Source organism: Typopeltis vanoorti, chromosome 24 (assembly GCF_054136105.1).
Source record: "Typopeltis vanoorti isolate ZY-2024b chromosome 24, IOZ_Tvanoo_1.0, whole genome shotgun sequence".
In the NCBI taxonomy this organism is placed as follows: Eukaryota; Metazoa; Arthropoda; class Arachnida; order Uropygi; family Thelyphonidae; genus Typopeltis; species Typopeltis vanoorti.
In genome coordinates, this window is record NC_143572.1 from 66,415,979 (window position 1) to 66,437,183 (window position 21,205).

Here is a 21,205-nt window from a genome sequence, read left to right on the forward strand (position 1 = left end):
CCTGCTATATATCAACGACCTACTTCAACTGACCTCCAACCCAATACACAGTTTGGCAGGTGACAGCACACTACACTCCTCGCTTGCATTTGATAAACCTTACCCTACACAACTCACCTCAACCTACAGAACATCAACCACCACTCTCAATTCTGATTTCCAAGCCATCCTACAATGGGGTTCGGATAACCTCAGCAATTTCAATGCTAATAAAACCCAGTTCTGTACGATTTCCCATAAAAAAGAACCATTTATTCCCAGTATCCTTTTTAACGATACCCAAATTTCCAGACAGTTTGTGGTCTCTCTTTTTGGAATTACCCTCACATCAAACCTCTCCTGGCATAAACACATCACAACCATTGCATCCTCAGTGTCAAAAAAAACTAGGATATTTCTTTCGTTTAAGATGTTACTTCACTCCTTAACAGCTGTTAACATTATACAAGTCACCAATCCATCCAGCTATTCAATACTGCTCCCACATAGGGGGTGGGACCCCTAAACGTTCTCTCAACATGCTTGACTCAATACAGAGGAGAGCAATTAGACTTATTAATGACCCATCTCTTATCAACTCTCTCAACCCACTTTCACACAGATGTATGGTTTTTGCAGTTTGTATGTTCTACAAATATTTCCATGGGAAATGCTCATCTGAAATAACATCAATAATTCCACCACTCAGTACTATGCTCGTTGGAACATGTGCAGCTGCTGCTCAACATTCCTTCACAGTACACCTAGAAGCAAACAGGACAAGTTTCTTTTTCTCCTCCTTCATCCCTGCAACTGCTGCACTGTGGAACAGTCTTCTATCTGCTTTGTTTCCCAAGGAATACAATTTATAGTCATTTAAATCAAATGCAAACAAGTTCCTCCTTTCCCAACCCACTACCCATACATGGTGCTAATCTACTATAGGTTGATCAACCAACTACTTGGGTATGGACACAACATAAAAAATTAAAGTAGTGAAAATGGCAAATTAAGCAGGGAGAGAGACAACGGAATAAGCAAAGCTGGTGTCATGGGGAATCAACTGAATAAATTTACGTACAAGATGAGATGTACAGCTGCAGCATGGCATGTTTTGTGGACTACTCATGCTTGTGCACACACGCACACACATACATACTCAAACACACATCGAAAAGCCTCGATAGCCCAGTCAGCCAGTAACATCCATGCTTTGAAAGACCTATGTTCAGTCTCATCTAGGACAATTAATAGTCAAACTAGACTTCTTTTATACCATTAATATGGCTTCTGTGAAGCGAAACTACTTGGCCCATAACAGGCTATTAAGTCTACCTTATAAGGGGAAGATGAGACAAATTCTTGGCAGGTAGTTTATGAATGTGGATTTATCTTTGCAGGCGCACGTGCGCACGCACACACACACACACACTTCCATTGCTCACTAACTCCTTTGGTTGGAAAGACCTGGGTTTGAATGTAAATATGAAGGTTATCCAAGTTATGGTGAAACTTCATTAAGGACTTTTCAGTTCAATGTGAGTTAGAGTTATTTAGTTCCATATTTCCTTTTTTGAAAGGAAGTTTTAGATTACATAGGATTTACTACCTTGTCATAGCGAAGCTGAGATATGTAGCTATCACATGTACTTGTTTAAATGAAAGTGAATACTGTTTTTTCCCTTAAAGAAAAACATTTATGTTTGAGAAACATATAAAATGTTTTTTTTCCATGTTCTTGTTTGGTTCTTTACATACTCCTCTGTCTTATTTAGCCTTCATAACTGGTAATTTTCATCATGGAACTGTGTGAGTTACTGCACAAATCATATTGATTTGTGCAGCAAAATAATAATAAAGAATAATAGAAAAATAAATTGTACATGAGCTACCTAGAAATTTTTCTGTTGGATTTAGATATAAAGGATTCTCATTCCAAGCACTTATACCACAGAATTGCATAGAGCCAATTCCTAGAAAACAGCTTTTTTTATTTTTATCATTGTATTTTTGACAAAATGAAAGGGGACTAAGAGAAAGGGGACTCGTAACCCTGAGGAATTGAGAAAGAAATTATCTGTTCATGTTCTTTTTCGAAGTGCCAGAGGTTGCCTTTGATAAATACTTTGCAGGGAATGCTATTCTTGATAACATACTTATATAAAATGAAAGATGAGCATGAATTGGTTTGGTGTGGATTAGCAGTTGAACTGTAAATGAACATTGGAAGTTGCTTGTTCCCATTATTATAGTTTAACAGAAATGTGGGAAATGTTGGGTGCCATTTCTGTGGAACACTACCCATGGAACTTCTGTAGAAAAGGCAAAATGCAGAAGCAGAGTATACGTGAGACAACAGCTGGAGTGAATGTGAGAGAGGAATTGTGATTACCTGAACTGCCTTCATTTCAGTGGCATTGGGAATTTTTAGAGTGGCTTTTTTGTGCATTAGTTCACGTGTGTGAGCAGTATTCTAAGTTGGGCAGATTTAGAATTTGTGTATTGTAGCTGAATAAGTGAAAACTAACATTTTGTGCAAAAAAGGTTATCAAGGATTTTGGAGGCCAAGGATATTGTTTTTTTTTTTTTTTAAATGTTGGGCCTATATACGAGAGGTTGGCTGGTCAACCTATAAAAGAAAGGAAAAGAAACTTGCTCTGTGGGTTTCAAGGTGTACTGTGAAAGGATGTTGGGCAGCTGTATGTGTTCCAATGGGCTTAGTACAGAGTGGGGGAATTATTGATACTGTTTCCAGTGAACATTTCCCGTGGAAATATTTATAGAATATACAAATTGCAGAGACCAAGCGTCTATGTGAAAGTGAGGGGAGCGAGTTGGTGAGAGATGGGTCATTTATCAGCTAATTGCTCTCCTCTGCATTGAGTCAACCATTTTGAGGGAGCTTTTAGGTGCCCCAATCCAAATGTGAGAGCAGTATTCAATAGCTGGGCAGATTTGTGATTTGTATAATGTTAACAGCTGTTTAGAGGTAAAGTAGCATCTTGAGCGAAAGAGAAAACCTAATTTTTTTGGATGCTGAGGATGCAATGGTTGTAATGTGTTTAGGAGAGGCTTGATGTCAGGGTAATTCTGAGAAGAGAAATTTCATCTGGCTGGGAATTTGAGTGTTATCAAAAACAATGCTGGGGGAAAATGATTCTTTTTTGTGAGAAATAAGACAGAACTGGGTTTTACTAGCATTGAAGTTGACTAGGTTATCCGAGCCCCATTGGAGGATAGCTTGGAGGTCGGAATTAAGGGCAGTGGTGGTTGATGTTCTGTGAGTTGTGTAGAGTAGGGTTTGTCAGATGAGGGGGGGGGAGGAGGAGTAATGTGCTGTGATCTGCAAAACTGTGTATTGGGTTAGAGGTCAACTGAAGTAAGTCATTGATATATAGAAAGAGGGTCGGTAGAGAACTGAACCTTGTGGGATCCAGCATTAGTTGGATGGTGAGAGGATAAGGAGCGAGCTGTCTACCATCACACATAGTGTTTGTCCAGACAGGAAGCTGGCAATCAATCTGCAGAAGTCCTGAGACAGTCCAAATGAGTAAGTCCTGAGACAGTCCAAATGAGTCCTTAGTAAGCCTTTGTGCCAGACCCGGTCAAAGGCTTTAGAGAGATCAAGTGCAACTACTTGGGATTTGCTGAATTTCTCCATGGCATTTGTCCAGCAATGGGCGATGTATGAGAGTAGATCTCTTGTTGATCGGCTTCGACGGAATCCGAACTGGTGGTCATTTAATAGCTGGGTATCTTTAAGGTAGAGTAGGAGTTGAGAGTTGATAGTTTTCTCCATCACTTTAGATAGGACTGAAGTGAGTGAGATAGGGTGGTAGTTAGATGGCAGTGATTTGTCACCCTTTTTAGGATTGGGTTGAATATAGGCCAGTTTCCAGGCTTTGGGATATATATACCAGTGGAGTAAGAGTGTGTACAGCATAGGATAGGAGTCAGTTCTGGTACGCAGACCTTCAATACAATTGGAGGAATTCCATCAGGGCCAGGAGACTTTTTTATGTCGAATTTAGACAACAGGTTTATGGTATCTTTTTGGCAAAAGGATACAGGGGGCATTGTATGTTGGGCAGTTGGAATGACTAGAGGGCATTTGCCAATTTCAGTTATGCGTGCATTGGAGGCAAAGTGTGAAGCCAGGAGGTTAGCTTTTTCTGAGGGTGATGCTGCAATTGAGCCATCTGGGTATGATAGAGGTCGGAATAGTGTAGAACAAAAGTTATGACCAATTACCTTGGCAAGACACCAAAAGACGTGACTGCCATTTGGACATGTTGCAAATGGCAGCCATTTAGTCTTGAATTCTCAGCTGACTATTATAAAAGGTAAGGAAAAATGAACCAAGTTTTTGCAAGAAAAAAATCAGGACTATCTTTTTGGAGTCAATGAAGGTTGTCATAATTTCATTGAATGATATGGAGATCATTGGACACTGTTATAGAAGATCTTGAAAGTTTGAATGGTTGAGCACTGCAAAATTTTGTTGTATAAGTAGAAGGAATGAGAAAGGGCTGAGCTAGCTATAGTACTACAGGTAGCTTATTTGTGAAGATACTTCGCCTGCAAACATTGCTTATGCTTGGATAAAGAATTAAGCCATCAACTTGGTTAGCCAAGTGGTTAGCTTACTGCTCTCCAAACAATTTCATGTGTGACCACCACTTATTGGAGGCATGAAGTGGCTGAAAAAGTTTCATGTTTGATCTCTAGATCAGGATTTCTGGACTCTTTAAAAATAAATTAAAAAAAAGGGTAAAAAAATCCTTTGGCCGCCCATGACACAAATGTACTATAGGTTTAGGAATAACCTTTAGTGGGTGGTAACCACATAAAAAAAAATACAAGAACATGATTTCTTGGCATCCTATATAACCAAGTGAAAAAACTATCAATAAGTTATGGATTTTAGAATTTCAGTATATAGGAAGCTGAAGTTCAGAGGTCATATGGCAAAAATTATGAATACAACTCAAGAGGATAACTGCAATGCTGAAAGGAACACTGACACATAACAATCAGGAAATCATTTTGACTCTTTACAAGTTTAAATATGACTTCGATAGGACTGTTGTTTAAAGATCTGGTATGTAAAGATTGATACGGAGGAGAGAGAGTGTTAATGATGATATCAGGACTGTTGATTTAGATTATGAGGAGAGATTAAGAATTTATGGGTTGTAGATGCTAGCAATTATGGATTATAGATGCTTGGTGTTCCCAGAGGAAGACCAAGATATAGGTGGATTAATACGGTACAAAGTGCCTTTGATGATAGAAATATAAGATCTGATAATGTTGGAGTCTTGACAAGTAACAGACTGATTGGGAGGAAAATTGTAGATAGAAAGTTTGTAATAATGTAAATTTTTCATGTAGTACTATCATATCTTGTATACCCCTTGAAGATACATGTCAAGAATTTGATGATAATGAGGAGGAGGAGATGCTAGCAAACAGGAGATAGAGGAGTGATATAATAGAGGCCTTCAGACTTTAGAAAGGGTCATACAGAATACCAGTAGATTAAATTTTTCATTTTATAGACAGGGCCGGTGCGAGAGTATCTGGCGCCCCTAGGCAAAGAAAATTTTGGTGCCCATATACATTGTCTCTATGCAGTAATTAGTGCGTCATTTTTTCGATACCCAAATTCGATTAGTGTGCCTACATACATCTTAAAAATAAATGTTACAGATTTAAAAAATTTTCTATCTGTAAATTTTTATGGCTAACTATTTTAAAAAATCACTCACCAGAATGAAATAATTTAGTTACCAATTTAAAACATTTTACGAAATTATTTTTAATGGCATACTACACTACTTCCATGTACACTATGTATACCAGGGTTTCCCAAACTGTGTTCCGCGAGAAGTTCCTGGAATTTGTCATTTTAGTTTTCGAGGCATTTTTTATGAATAAATATTTTATAGTGGAAATATTCTGAGGAGAATAATATTTGAGAATATGTCGACAAGCTCAGACCCAGAACTCCTAATATTTGTGGATCGTTAATTTTTACACATCTAAACCTTTTAACATTTGGGAAAGGGAATACCGCTGTTTATGATCGGTCATAAAAATTGCCTGCAAGCAGATTATAACAATCAGCGGCGTCCTCTGTTCTCAGAACTGAAGGAAATGACATCTGTGTAGCAAATGTCAGTGACCAAGTGGCATATTTTTAAACATGGAAATATTCATGAATTATCGTTAATTTTTCACACATCGAAATCTTTCAACAATCAGGAAAGAGAATACCGCTGTTTATGGCTGATCATAAAAATTGCCTGCAAGCCGATTACAACAAATGGTGGCGTATAATAATTTTTGTACAAAATTTAGTTCAATTCTTTGTTAAGAAATTTTTATTTCTATAAAATTTATATTCTGAATATGTTTTATTGTCTTCCAGCTTTGTGATTTTCCTTTAACTAGGCCCTGAGACATAATTTCATTCTTTTATAAAAAAATGAAGGTTCAAAAAAGAAATTTGATGATATCCCAAAAGTATAAAAGAAATTTGATGATATCAGATTTCTTTTATACTTTTTCCCATAGGTTATTATATTCAATTAGTGCATTTTCGATTAATGCGCCTGTTTTAAAGAACGCATCAGGCGCACTGATCAAGGGATTGCTGTATATATATATATATTGTCATACTCACACAAGCACACGTACTCCTTCACATGTGGATATTTATAAAAATAATATCATTAAGAACATATATATATATAATTTATTAATCAAAACTAATACATTTGTACATATATCATTACTTCTAATATCTGTATAGCAAGAAAATTAATCTTGAATACAAAAATTATGAAAAATTAATCTTTCGGGCTTTTGCTTTGGCAAAGTTTTGAATTAATTCATCTATATTGATTGTAGATGCAATTTCATGCTCTATAGATATTATTGCTAGACCAGTGAATCATTCCTGAGCCATCGTGGAGCAAGTATAAGTTTTGGTTAGTTTTGATTTCGAGAAACTCCTTTCTGAACTTGCTACCGATACTGGCAATGTCGAAAAAATTCTCAGAGCAATAAACACATTTGGAACACTATTTTCTAAATTATTTTTGCATATGTATGACAGGACATCTAATGAAGAAGTATTTTCTGGAATTCGCCTTGCTATTATTTGTAATTCACTACATAAATCTGTTCTGTCAATATCTCTAGAATTATCATGTGTTAAATAATTTTCCAATATCAAACATTTTTTAATCAGTTCTGCTGAAGTAATTTTTTGAAATTCATATATATTTAAAAGAAAACCAAACTTTTCGTTAATTGTAGACATGTGCTTGAATTTTTCATCAATAGATGCAATTGTGGTATCAACAATTGAAAAATAAAAATCTACCTTAAATTTTTGTTTAAAATCTGTTATGAATTCATCCTCTGCTTCATACACAAATTGTTTCTTTTTTTTTCTAAGTCTAACTCTTGTTCAAAATTAGGCGTTACACCTAAGACCTCAGCGATTTTTTCCTCATCTGTTAACATCTTTTCAAATTCATCCTCATTTCGGATTTTCATTAAGAAATTCTTTGTATCATTAATACAATTTATGGCACCGTTTATATCAAGGCTTGTATTCTGAAGTTGTTTACTTGTAAAGTTTATTTCAAAAAGTATATTATACCACATTACTAAGGATGCAATAAATTTGAACTTCCTTAAAGTTTTAAGAAGACTACTTGCATCTAATTTCATGGTATTTCCACTTAATCCACATAAACTATCATCTTGAGATATTTCTTGCAGTGCTTCACAAACTTTGGACAAATTATATCTTAGGGGCTTTAATGAGTCAATTCGACTCTCCCATCGTGTATCACAGACTGATTTGAGTGTAAAATTATTTATGTGTCTTTTGAGGTCGCGTTTGTTCCTCGAAATGATAAATTTTGAATAACTAACGTCTGAACTAAAGCAGAGCGTCGTTCTAATACTTGCACCCAATGTTTCTCCTCATTTCTAATAACTAGCAAGTTTTCTTCATCAATGGTTTTCTTTTACTCGAATTTTTAATTCTTTCCACTTATGGTATTTTCAACGTGTCTTTGACTCTTTTTCATGCGCAGCTAAAATAGAAGAAGCATTTTCCCAGTCTCTCAATCCAGAATCAGCAAGGTTAATCCACCATTGATCAAATAATAAACTGCAGAAGCAAAATGCAGAATCTGTGGATTTTGAGTACAATAACCACAGACGCTGCATTGTCTCGCTGTTAAATAGTCTTCGAGTATAATGAGTCATTGAAAATCTTCTATTATTGCTATCTTGAAAATCAAAATTATGAATCTGTTCGGGTCCGTGTTCAACTAATAGTTGACGTAATTGATTGATATTGGAAAATTTTACAGGACACCAAGTTGCTGGATCATTATAATTTCAATTTGTAAAATCAAATGCTTTTATGATTGGATCTGTAGAACAACCAGCTTCAGAATCAACAATGCGTTGTTCAGAATCAAATCAAGTTTTAATCCAATTTTTGGTATCTGTAGAATTCTCCAATTCATTAATCGAAACTATAGACGAATTATCCAACGAATAATCTTGAAGATTTTCTTCTTGAATGTGATTACAATCTTCTTGGCAAAGATATTTTAAAAATGCACCTTGTTTTTTCAAACTTTCTTCCTTTTCCGCTTTACGTTTGCGATATTGAAAATCCGATTTCTTTTTATCCATTTTCAAAATCCAGTAACTGAAATATTTATAAATAAAAATAAACCTAATTATAAAAAACATTAATTCACAAGTAAATTTTTATACATTTACTTAATGAAGTATTTATCAATTATATATACCTTATAACAATATAACTTATCTATCATACATTTATAATCTAATAATTCAACAATATCGTTTTCTATGAACATAATTGACAAATTTCTCAAATGCATCTGACTTAACGAATTGTGTAAATATTTTTAACGCGTTTAAGTACAGAAAATGAGCGTTCACTGCTAGCATTACAAACAGGCAGTGTCCAGGGCCCCATTTATACTTTTGGAGGCCCGAGGCGCAACATCATTATGAGGCCTCAAAAATGAGCACTTTTTTTTTTAGTTTATTGAAAATAAAAGTCAACATTTCCATAATAACTAATTTTAATAACACAATACAACATTGGTATACAAATATTTGCATTTTAAAAAATGTAAAAAAATAAATCAGTTCAAATTTAAATTTAAAAAAATCAATAACTAAAAGTTTTTTTTTTCTGGCTTTGGTGTTTGCAAATATCTGAAATGATATCATAATTAATTGAGTCTATTACATCTGAATCAATGCATAATAACGACAGGTCACTTGTTTTATTTTGGTGCAAGTTGCTTCTTAAATAATTTTTTATTCATTTCAACACTGAAAATGAGTGTTCAGCACTTGCATTTGAAATAGGCATCGTCAAAAATATTTTTAAAATTGTTTCTACGTTCAGAAAAAGTAGACCTTAACCCATCGTTTATAAATTTGTACATAGTTTTAATTGAAGAATTTTCTTCCTTCATCATTATTCAAAATTGCTTAACTTCATCAGTAAATTTGTCTGGATGAACATCAGTCCCATAAGTTTGTAAAATTTTATTAATAGTAGTCTTGTACTTGTTCTTCAAAAAAAAAAAAAAAGCCAAACCTATCTAATCTGCCGAAATAGCTTTTTGTTCTTTCATTAATTTCCAAAATTAGTGAAATTTTCTTTCCCATGCAACATAATCTCATTGTTAAATTGTGAAACTTCGTCAGTCATTTTTTTTTTTTTCGTTTTCTAACTCTTTCCTTTTCATCTTTAAATTTTGTCTCATCTGATAATAAATTCGCTTCTTCATTTACAGCAGCAAAACTATTTCTTATATCTAAAATAAAACCAACTAAAGACTGTAACAAATTATTAGCTAAAAACAAATCGATATTGTGATCTTGTAGAGATTTACTAGTAGCATCTATTTGTTGTAAACTTTTGTCCCACACAACTGTTAAAATTGCTGTTTCTGGTTTCTCAAAATGTTCAGCCAATGATGAGCTCTCTAATTTAGAAATAAGTTTTTCAAGAGGAGAAATGGATAGTACAAGTAATGCATCTTTAATTTCTTTATATCTACATTTATATCCAAAATCTTTCTGCTAAAGATTTCAATTGCAGTGTTGATTGTTGATTTTGTTTGACAAGCTTCGTTGACAAGCATCATAGTTGCTACAAAAATTCTGAATACCGAAAAAATATTAAAAGGTATGGTAATAATTTAGTATTAGGATAAAAGTTTTTTTAAAAAAAGAAAAGAATTTAAATGCAATCCACTTAAGCTTGCTAATCAAGGTAAAAATAGGAACTTCATCAACTCTAAAGTTCAGATATTCTCACTAAAAATAAAAATTTTGAATTTGCGGTAATAAAAATTTTAGCAAAAATCATTATATTTATGGAATTACAACATAGATCTAAATATAAATATAAAACGTTTCAGTTTGCAGTAACATGCATAGTATGCCTCTCTGGTTGACAGAATGGTTAATGTATCTGCTTTCCAACCACGCAACTTTAAGTGAAAGGTAAATTTTGTCGCCTAATGCGAGACCACTTTACTTACTGGAAGCATGGGATTCACATAAAAAGCATATAATATATATATATATATATATATATATTATATGTATATATAACTTGTATAATTATATAATATATATATATATATATATATATATATATAACTTGTATAATTATATTTTTGTCATATATTATAAAATTATCCTTGTTGAGAGGCTTATACGCTGGTTATACATGATAACTAATAATTAAGGAATTGACAGCGTACACTTAGGAACATGCCAAACCTCAACAAATTTGGATGCATGAGACTGCCCCAAATTTGGGAAACATTTATCAGAAGAACTTCAGCCCAAAGGCCAAGAACTACCAATATAGCCTGCCAGGGGGCACCATCAGGACTTTAGGAAAACGGCAACGTGACGTTTGCCGAAATATCGGAAAGTATATATTAAAGTTTATTTAATTTATATTTCTAGTGTACGCTGTCAATTCCTTAATTATTAGTTATCAATTATAACATTATATTATATATATATATATATATATAACTCCAGATTTGATTCTTTTAAGTTGCAGTAATAAGCATAATAATTCCAGCTTTAGTGAAAACGTGGAGACAATGAATAGTAACGATAACTTGCTATGCTTGCTGACATCCACTTTTTACTCGACATTTTATCCTAAAATAACTAGAATCTTGATGCACAAAAAAATGAACTGAAAAATCATTTAATTTATAAATAATAATAAACTTGAAAATCAAATGCTCAGTTTATGTGATATAGAAACTGCTCTTACACAACTAATTAATACAAATAGCAGCAACACACAAAAAAACCTCTGTTGTCTCAGGAATGTGTTTCAAAATGATCGCAAGTTCAATACTCAGCTATCTGTTCTTTCTTAACAGGATTCTGGGAAATCACAGGGTGAAATATTCTTAAGAATGTTATGGATTAAACTGACCATATATTTAATCTCTGGATTAAATTGCTGAGTCACTCAATGGTTAGTCAATACAAGTCAGACATTTACTAAGAGTAAATTTCCAGAGAAGGAGATTGGAATTTAGTAATATTGATAAGAACAATAGACCAGGTAGTTCAGAAGTGAAAACTATCTGTGACAAAATGAAACTAGTTTATTTAATTAAAAACTCAAAAGTACAACCAATTTATTAAATATATATTTATAGAGTTCATAATTAAAAGGACTAATAATAGATTTCTACAGATGTGTCTCATCTTGTTTTAGTATTATCAAAATTATCAAATTATTCTGAAGCATTATGAATTTTGCTATTTTATTATTATGCTGCTAATATTTCTGCAAATGTGGCACTTTTTACAACAAAACTGGCTAAGTTATGTTGAATATATCTGTTCGCAAATATACTCAAAATCCCTTTGACGGACCTAATAAAAATGTAGAATGTTGATGAAACTTCATCAGCATTCTGTTAAAATGAATGCAATTACCCCCCCCCCCTCCGTTAACAGATTATTGTCTTTATGTGCACTGTATTATTTCGAATTTCTTTACTGTCTTACGATATTTGATCCTTTTTTGCTGCACAATTTATTTATTGTGTCTCTTCTCAAATAAAAACGAATTTCACATGTGCAAAAATAAATAATCAAGCCATTTATTTGCATTGGAAATATTATGTCAAATATTTATATTTTTTAAATAACATTTATTGAAATAAATATGACATTTTGCTCTCTTTCCTTGAAAATAAAATTATATGGGTCGCACATTTTAATTTTAGAAACTTTTTTTAATGAACAACAAATGATGTTAAACATTACTCAGGGTTTCCGATTGTGAGGTCCTTTTAATATCAAAAATTTATATCCAATGGTATTTTATCAGAGATTCTTCACCTTTGTCTTTTGCTTAAAACTGCAACAGTGCAATTACTTTGGAAAAATAGCAAATTTCAAACAAAAAAGAAAGTGCACATGTTATCTAGCAGTATTTTTTTCGTGTGTGTGTGTGTGTGGGGGTGGTGGTTATAATTTTGGGAGGGGGTTAGCCATTAAAGGTGAATTAATTCTGTTATGAAAATTTTGGAAATAAAATTTCATTTTGACACATGCACCTACACATGTTTTGAAGGATAAGGTGTAGGGAAAACATCGCTACTTCAAAACTGCCGCATAATACCGAAAATATGTACATAACTGTCGTTTATTTCGATTTGTAGGGAGTGATTAGGGGAAACCAAGGAGGTTGAAATGCAAAAGCCTACAGATTACGTTTATAAAAATTATGCATTATGTGATATGATTCAAGATTTACATATGATTCTCTATAAAGCAAAATTTAAAAGTGCGAACCTTCGTGCAATCTGTGAACTAACCTTCGAACTAAGATTATGAATAAAAAAGAAAACTTAATTAGGAACAGATGGAGGCTGTATTCATTTTTAGATTCAGATTTTCATGAATTTATAAAATAATTGTTTGACAAAAATAATTATCTTTGATCAAGTTCTGGGAGAATTTTAAAATGTATTGGTGATTAAAATAATTAGCCAAAAAATTGATAGTGACATTGATCTTCCAAAGTGATACAATATGAAGTGAAGAAAGTAAGAAAGGATTTCTTATTTTGCACTGGCATTAAAAAATATAATTATATGATAAAAACTAGCAGCAAAATGAATATAACTCATAGGTATTTAGTCTGATATAACTTAGATTCTGGTTACCGAGCAAACGGCAAGCAACTGCATTTCTTGCTGTAGGCAATTGAACATAGCTACTACATACTCCAGGTAATGTAGTTAAGTGTTCTTTTCAGCGTGAAGGATTATTGCCCCTTCTAATGGACATGACTGTCAAACTACACTTCTTATCCATGTATCAGCAGGTGGGCAGAATATTATCCAGGTTTACTAGACGTGTATATAAGTCCAGTAAAGAAATGATACGCTTACATATATGAATTTTATGGAATACAGGAGTTCCTGTTAGTTTTATATATTTTATATGTAGCAAAATCTGGTGCCCCGAAGTCTTGGCGCCTATAGGCGATTGCCAAGGTTCGCCTAATGATAAAACCGGCCCTGTTTATAGAAAGTGGGAAGAGGATGAGAGGACATCCATGGCATTTGAAAATGAATACAGTCATAAAGGGATAAGAGCTAGATTCGTAACTGGAATGGATTTCCTTTGGAAGTTGTGAATGCAAGTAGTGTGAATGAATTCAAGAAAAGGTGTAACAGCTGATGCAGGCAGTATGTGGTCTTCCTTGACGAGGCCCCAACTTTCTTTAGGTCTCTCTTAATAATCTTCCACTTTATAGCACTTTTATCCCACTTGGTGCAGGGTCTACTATAATTATGCAACTGTGGGAAACTCCAACCGGCTTGTTGTGAGGTGGTGGGGGTGGACAATTTTTTTGTTTGTAGCTGCCTGTGTTCACGAGGCCGGTTTGCCTGTTCTGGGGAATGAAAAACCCGAGTTTCCAGAAAAAACCCCATATGAGACCGGCTAACTCACCTTTAGTCGAAAGAGACAAGATAAAAGTTCCTCACATCTTGGATGGGAATCAAACCAAGGTCTTTCCAACCACAGGGCTTCGTTTATATCGAATGAGCTAAATAGGTTCTTGAGGTCTCTCTTAATAATAATAATAATTAATAGGATGCAAGAAAAAAAATCTAAAAGGAAAATTCTTCCATCTAAAGAATAGGGTAACCAAATAATTCACTTTCATCAAAATGTGGAATTGCAGCTTCATTTTAATTTGATGATTTCAAATAGAAAGACACGTTTGCATTTTTAAACTTTGTTGTCTCGAATTCAAGGAACTTATCTCTTCTTATAGAATAAACCTGTTTCTCAGTATGTCAAATTTATATTTGACATAGTGTTTTCAGCCAAGTATTCTGAGTTCCCATTGCAGGAGATTTATATATTATAGCATCATGCTCCTGGCTAGATTTGACATTATTAACAGAGCAAAAAGAAGATACAGTCAATCTCACTATAGCAAACCCATAGAATGATTTGTTGTATAGATTGATATAATGAATTTTCTTCAGAATAGTCCTATGCATATGGGACTTCAGTTAGGACTTTTTTATACTTGGTTATAGCAAGAGAGTTTGTTGTAGTGAGAGGCAACTATAATTAAAACTGCACAGCTTTTCATTTCAGTTATGTTACTGAACTACCATGCTGTTGGATTCATGTTGTTTCTAGAGGCACAAGTTAATATCGTGTTGCTTTTTATTTCAAGATTTTTATAAGTATTAGAGTAACTAGATTAAGTATGTTTGGATGCATACATGCAAGAAGAATTTCCATGACCGCGATATTTCTTATAATAATATTCTACAAAAAGATTGAAGACTGTCCAGTATTGTCACATTGTTCAAATTAAAATTGAATAATTACAGAATTGCAATACGCTGTTGTTATCAAATAATATTCTGTTAATATGACTGAACTGAATTTATTGGCATTAAAATAAATTGAATCTTAATTCTAATTAAATAAACATTATCATATTACAAATGTACTTTTTTGAAGAATTTGCTCTTTTGCAATTTATTTCCAAGTTTAGTATAAATAAATCTAAATATTTTCACTTTCCCCATAGCCAGGTGATGAATATGATGCTGTTCCCAATTCTCAGTTTGCTGTTTCAAGGACAGTACACAAAGACAGTAGTTCATGGTACTGCATTAATCAACGTAGAGTACAGTTCAAAGAAGTCGCTAGATTGTTGCGTTCTCATGGCATAGACTTAGACCATAACCGATTTCTGATACTTCAGGTGTGTGCATATGTTTTCAAAATTTTTTAGTTGAGCATTTACCTGTATTTTAAATTTAGAATTATTTATAAACAGTTTTTTTATATAAAAAGATAGACCTGCATGCTGAGATCTATTGCAGTCATCTGTAAAGGTTATGGAGAAATTAGTAAAAGCAAAATATAATGAGACCACTGATCTGATTCAGGAGATGATTCAAGAGATGCTGGCTTGGTTGGCTCATTGGATAGCATATTCACTTTCTGACCATCAAGCTGTGGGTTCAAATTCTGCTGTGTGTGTGTGTGTGAATGTTTTTAAGTAAGAGATGAATTTCATTGTCTGGTGTGATTCTGTCTTCCTGCTTAATGCAGACTTGAAGTGACTTGAAAAGATTCCATATTTGCTCTGTAGAGCAGAGTTTCTAGATTATGTAAAAAAAAAAAAAAAAAACTTAGTCTGCCACAGTGCTATACTATAGGTTTACAACTGTTTGTGGGTGGGAGTCATATAAAAAAAAATTAATTGCTAATGGTCTCCCTGGAATTTGCCGAGTTGCTTGCTTAAACCTATAATAAGGTTTAATTAATTGCATTTTTTTTTTTTTTTTGGTTAGCAGAGTGGAATTTTAATGAATTATAACCGCTGTTTGTGTGGAACAGGTATTTATGGTAGAGGGATCTTCCAGTGTCGCCGATTTTTTTTTTTTTTTTTTTTTTTTTTTTTTTTTTTTTTTGTCTTATATTCTGCTTTCTCTCTTTCTTTGCTTCTCCTTATTTCATTTACTTTACTTTCCTGTTCTCCAGACTATCATCAATGAATTCAATATCCTGCCACTGTATTTGGTGTGCAATGTACACTTCCATGTGTATTTGCTAGATAGTGTTCATGTGTGGATTAATGGTGGACAGGTAATCCTGATGTAGAATCTAAACTCCTCTTGAGCACAAATCCTTCATCCTTTCACAAGGGACAATTACATCCAAAACATATTCATAAACCATAGACAAATGAAAGGATAATAAATTAAGAAATAAAAAAAAATACCCAACAACATGACACATGTGTAGATAATGCTGCATCTAGAAACATGCATCCTCTTTTAGATGCAGTATCTTCATTGTAAATGAATAGTTGAGTATCCATAGTGAATATTCTTTATCTTAGAGAAGTCAGCAGATTCTCAAACTTTTCAGTTGATATTTATTATTATTATTGTATGGGCACCTTCATTGAGTCCTAATCCTAAGATCGCCCTCCCATGATGGGTTTTAGGACTCATCGTGGGACTCATTAACTATCAACACAATGTCTGTCTGTTTCAATAATGAAATACCATGAGTAGGCATATTTAAAATAATTATAATAACAGATAAAAATTCATGTAATATATTTTATTAGTATAGAATTTTTTCCCAAGTATCAGAGGCATCTTCAGTACATTTTGGTAAAGCCTTTGACCAGATGTGGCACAAAGGCTTATTAAGCAAACTACCATCATTCAGTCTGACCCAGGACTTCTGTAGTTGGATTACCAGCTTTCTGTCTAGATATGCTCTGTGTGTGATGGTGGATCCCTATCCTCTCACCATTCAATTAATACTGGGGTTCCACAATGATTGCACTGTTTATGAGTTAGATCTCCATGGATTATGAGAATCCTTTCTTTTGTAGTTATACTGTGATCAGCATTCATTTTTAAAAATTATCGAAACAACAAACTTGTTATAGTAAAATAATTGCCCAATGCTTCAACCATCATATCAAGGTCATCATCTTAGTATAAATATATACAAAGAAAAAAGCTAATTTACAATCTGCATAGTATGCTAAAGTCACACTAAGTTGGTCAAATGTTAATGCCACTGGCCTGACCTCTGGTGAAAAAAAAATGTATATAAGTAGAATTCTATACCATTACAATCTGAATGCTACTTTTAAACCACCTATAAAATTTAAAAACATTCAGCTCCTCCAAGGATTCCTCCCCCCCGTTGGGGGGGGGTATACCAAATCCACTGCACCTGTAACTTATCTTATATTGGAGAAACTGAATGCACAATTGCAGTCTGTAAAAATGAACACAGACATCACATTAAAATTAACAATTTTGGTAAAGCATTCCTCTCAGATCATGCTCTTAACATCCTACACCAACTTGATTGGAAAGGTACGTGTTCCTTACATCACAGAAAAGCCTGGTATGAACACAATTTAAGGAACAAATTCTTATAGATAGTTACAGCAAATATTATCAAATAATTACAGCAAAATAATATTATATAATAATATAATAATACATGGATATAATATAATATAATATAATAATATATGGATAGAATATGTGCTATCCATATTCTTGAGATTTTTAGACCACCATCGTTAAGATTAGGGTGGTTGATAAGAATTTCACAGGTCTCTTTAAATTTATGCTCATACCACGTTTTGGTGTGATGTAAACCAGTGCTTCCCAAACTTCTGGATGTCAGGGCCCCCTTTGCAAAAATTAAAATATTTCACAGCCCCCCCTCGAAAAAAAATCGTAATAGAGAGATATATTATTATAATATTTATTGTATTTATATTCAGTACAAAACATACACAGTGAATATTGCAAAAATCAAATGCATATATTACATTTTTTGTCTCTTACCGTTTGGTTCTGAAGACGATGCGGGCTGTTCTGGTAAAATATGAAATACTGTCCTTTTTTTTGAGTCTGTTTCTGCTTCTTCTGATTGTTCGCGGGAATTTTTTTTCATTTTTTGTCAGCCACTTATCCATCTCAGGGTTAAATTTTTTAATGTAGAATAGATCAAATAATATCACCACTTACCGATACTGGCACACCACAGACTGATAACATGAAACGAGTGAATATTACCTGAATAAGGGGAATCCCCGGACCAGGAACATTTTTCTCTTTTGCGACTTTTCTCCCTTTAAGGTAATTAAGCCTAACTCGAAACAGACAGCAAAGGCAGGTTATTAAAACGTGGATATGATTAGTGTGGTATTAACAAAAGATCACGTGACCGAAAGATAAAAGCATAGCTGACAATTGAGTTGAAATGCTAACTCTCTTCAACCAAATTCCATATGTGAAACTGCCATAACATTCATTATATATATATATATACAGGGTGTTCGGGATAAATTTGACATATTTATAATTAATTATATTTTTCCGTAAGTTACATGTATTAACACACACTTCTCTTCATTTAAAAGTTTGGACCCTTCTTCATTCATATACAAGATGTCAGAAAGGATGGATAGCTGGAACCCACCTGAATCATGGAAGAGAATAACTTGTATCATGATGATTCGTGCCCGCCATCAAAATAAGGATATTACGACTGCTGCCCAATGCTCCCTGAATACAGTAAAAACAATCAGGCATGAACTAGAGACTTGCAATGGTGACTACGAGGATGTAGCAAGAAGAAAGATCCCTAGCAGACGATCTGATTGCGTTCGTACAGCAGAATTCCTCGCAAATCTGCAGGAACAGGTGTTGAAGAACCCTGGCATTGGAATTCGGGCTTTGTTCGTGGAGTTGCTAACTGTAGTCAAGCCCTGGATAACAAGGGTAGCCAATGGTAGGCCGTATGTATGGCAGCAGGATTCGGCCCCTTGCCACACCTCTGGGAAAAGTCAAAAATGGTTGTCTGAAAATTTCTACGACTTCACCAGTCCAAATGTTTGGCCTCCAAACTCCCCAGACCTTAACCCCATGGATTATTTTGTATGGGGCGCAGTTGAAAAAGACACCAATCGCACTTCCAGTAATACAAAAGCCCAGTTAATGGATAAAATTAAAACAGTTTTTGCGGCCCTTCCCAGGGAGACTGTAGCATCAGCTTGTTCGAGGTTCCGAAGCAGAATTGAAGCTGTGATCGATGCTAATGGTGGTTATTTTGAGTAAATCTTGTTGATAGTATTGTAATTAACTCTGCCTGTAATGTTTTTTTGTCAATTCATTAAATTTAATAGATACAAAGAAGATTTTCTTTTTCCTTACGAAACTGTCAAATTTATCCCGAACACCCTGTATATATATATATATATATATATATATATATTACTTAGTTTTAACACTTTTACGAATTTTAACACGTTCGGTTGAATTTTATTGCTGCCTTAGGAAATTGAACTCACACACATCTAATTAATAACAATAGTTTTTAGTTAGATACTTTGTTTGCCCATGCAACATATGGTTTTGTTTCAGTCTATACAGCATAGTTTCTGTATGAGGGGATGTGTGATTCATTAATTAGCGTGTTTTTATCCCAGTTGTCTCTAATTGCACTACTTGTTGAGAAATATATTACACAGACTCCTCATACCTTATTCACTGGCATAATAAAAGTACTTGTTTTTATTGCCTCTGCAGTATAGTGGCTGTTAGGGAGAGCATGTTTACCACTGCAAGCGAGTTACTATCTCCCCACATGAGCTTGTTTGAGCTTTTTTTTCATGTGTGAAGTATATGCGAAGCTTTTATTGGTAACAGAAAACTAGATCGGATGACAGTGATAATATAAAACGAGTTTTGATATGTATATAAAGTCAATATCAACAGTCTCTGATTATGAACATGTGATGAAAGGGATAGGAAGATTTGGAGCTTCCCTGGAGAGCATTCGAAGTAAATGCAATTAACCACTACTTTGAAATGAAACATATGAATAAGCAATATTTACTAATATTCATTAAGCCGCGAAATACGCAGGAAGCAAAGTTTGTGAACCAACACCAGTGTGTGAATTTTTTCATTAAAATATAAAAAATAACAAAAAAGAAATAATAAATATAAAAGTTAAATACGTTTCTTTTAAAATAAAAAAAATCTACTTAGTCTTAAAACATTTTAAATTTGTTTTCATTATTTCACGGCCCCCCCCCTCAACAAAACCTACAGTCCCCAATTTGGGAAGCGCTGATGTAAACAACAGGTGCCTTTCTGCTACTTCCATACTATGCTCATTCCCTGATTTTTTTTTTTTTTTTTTTTTTTTTTTTTTTTTTTTAACCCAAGAAGGTACAGGTACAGCCCCAATTATCATCTAGCTGAGAAACCAGCATCAACACTCAAGGAGTTGGTAGGTCATTCCCTCTCCTATATTAAAAACACACAACACTTGATGAACAAAATTCAAGACATTGCACTAGAAAAAAGTGATTTATTATTTTGACATTCAGCACTTTTCACAAATGTCCCCATCAATAATAGAATTCTTCTTTTACAGGACAAATTCTAGCCTGATATCACAGTGCTCTTTGCCTGTGTATACTATGTTCTGGTTGTTTTGTCTGGCAAAATACTTTTTATATGCAAAAAGAAGGCACAACCATGGCATAGATACCTTGATGATGTTTTCGTTATATGGTCCCATGGCTACCAGATATTAGACACTTTCCTCAGCCATCTGAACAAACAACACAAATGCATACAATTCACTACTGAAATTGAAAGTCAAAACACCCTTCCATTTTTAAATACACTTATCACATGCCTTTCTTCCTGTAGTCTTTCCTGCAATGTTTACCATAAACCTACACACACTGGCCAATATATACACAAACCTCTTACTACCACCCAACCCAAAAACTAGGTGTCATTAACACACTGAAAAACGGGCTTTGAAGATTTGCTCCAATGAACAAGCACTTAAACATCAGTTAAAAGTTATCAGCAATACCTTCCTGAAAAATGGCTATAGCAAAACTACTATCAACAAAATTCTTCAGAAGACTCTACTTAAAAATTAAAATAAACTAAAGCACAATAAAACTATAGCCATTCCATACATTAAAGGGATATCAGACAAAATGAACAGAATACTACAGAAATACAAC

General features: G+C 33.7%; 1 protein-coding gene across 1 annotated transcript in view; it reads left to right on the forward strand.

Annotated features, from left to right (window-relative positions):
* Window positions 1–21,205, forward strand: part of glu (structural maintenance of chromosomes 4-like protein gluon) — a 384,191-nt gene that overhangs the window by 67,563 nt on the left and 295,423 nt on the right. Inside the window, exon 5 of the mRNA XM_090413308.1 lies at window positions 15,185–15,361. Coding sequence (XP_090269434.1) covers window positions 15,185–15,361 — 177 coding nt within the window. The remainder of the gene's footprint in view (window positions 1–15,184; window positions 15,362–21,205) is intronic.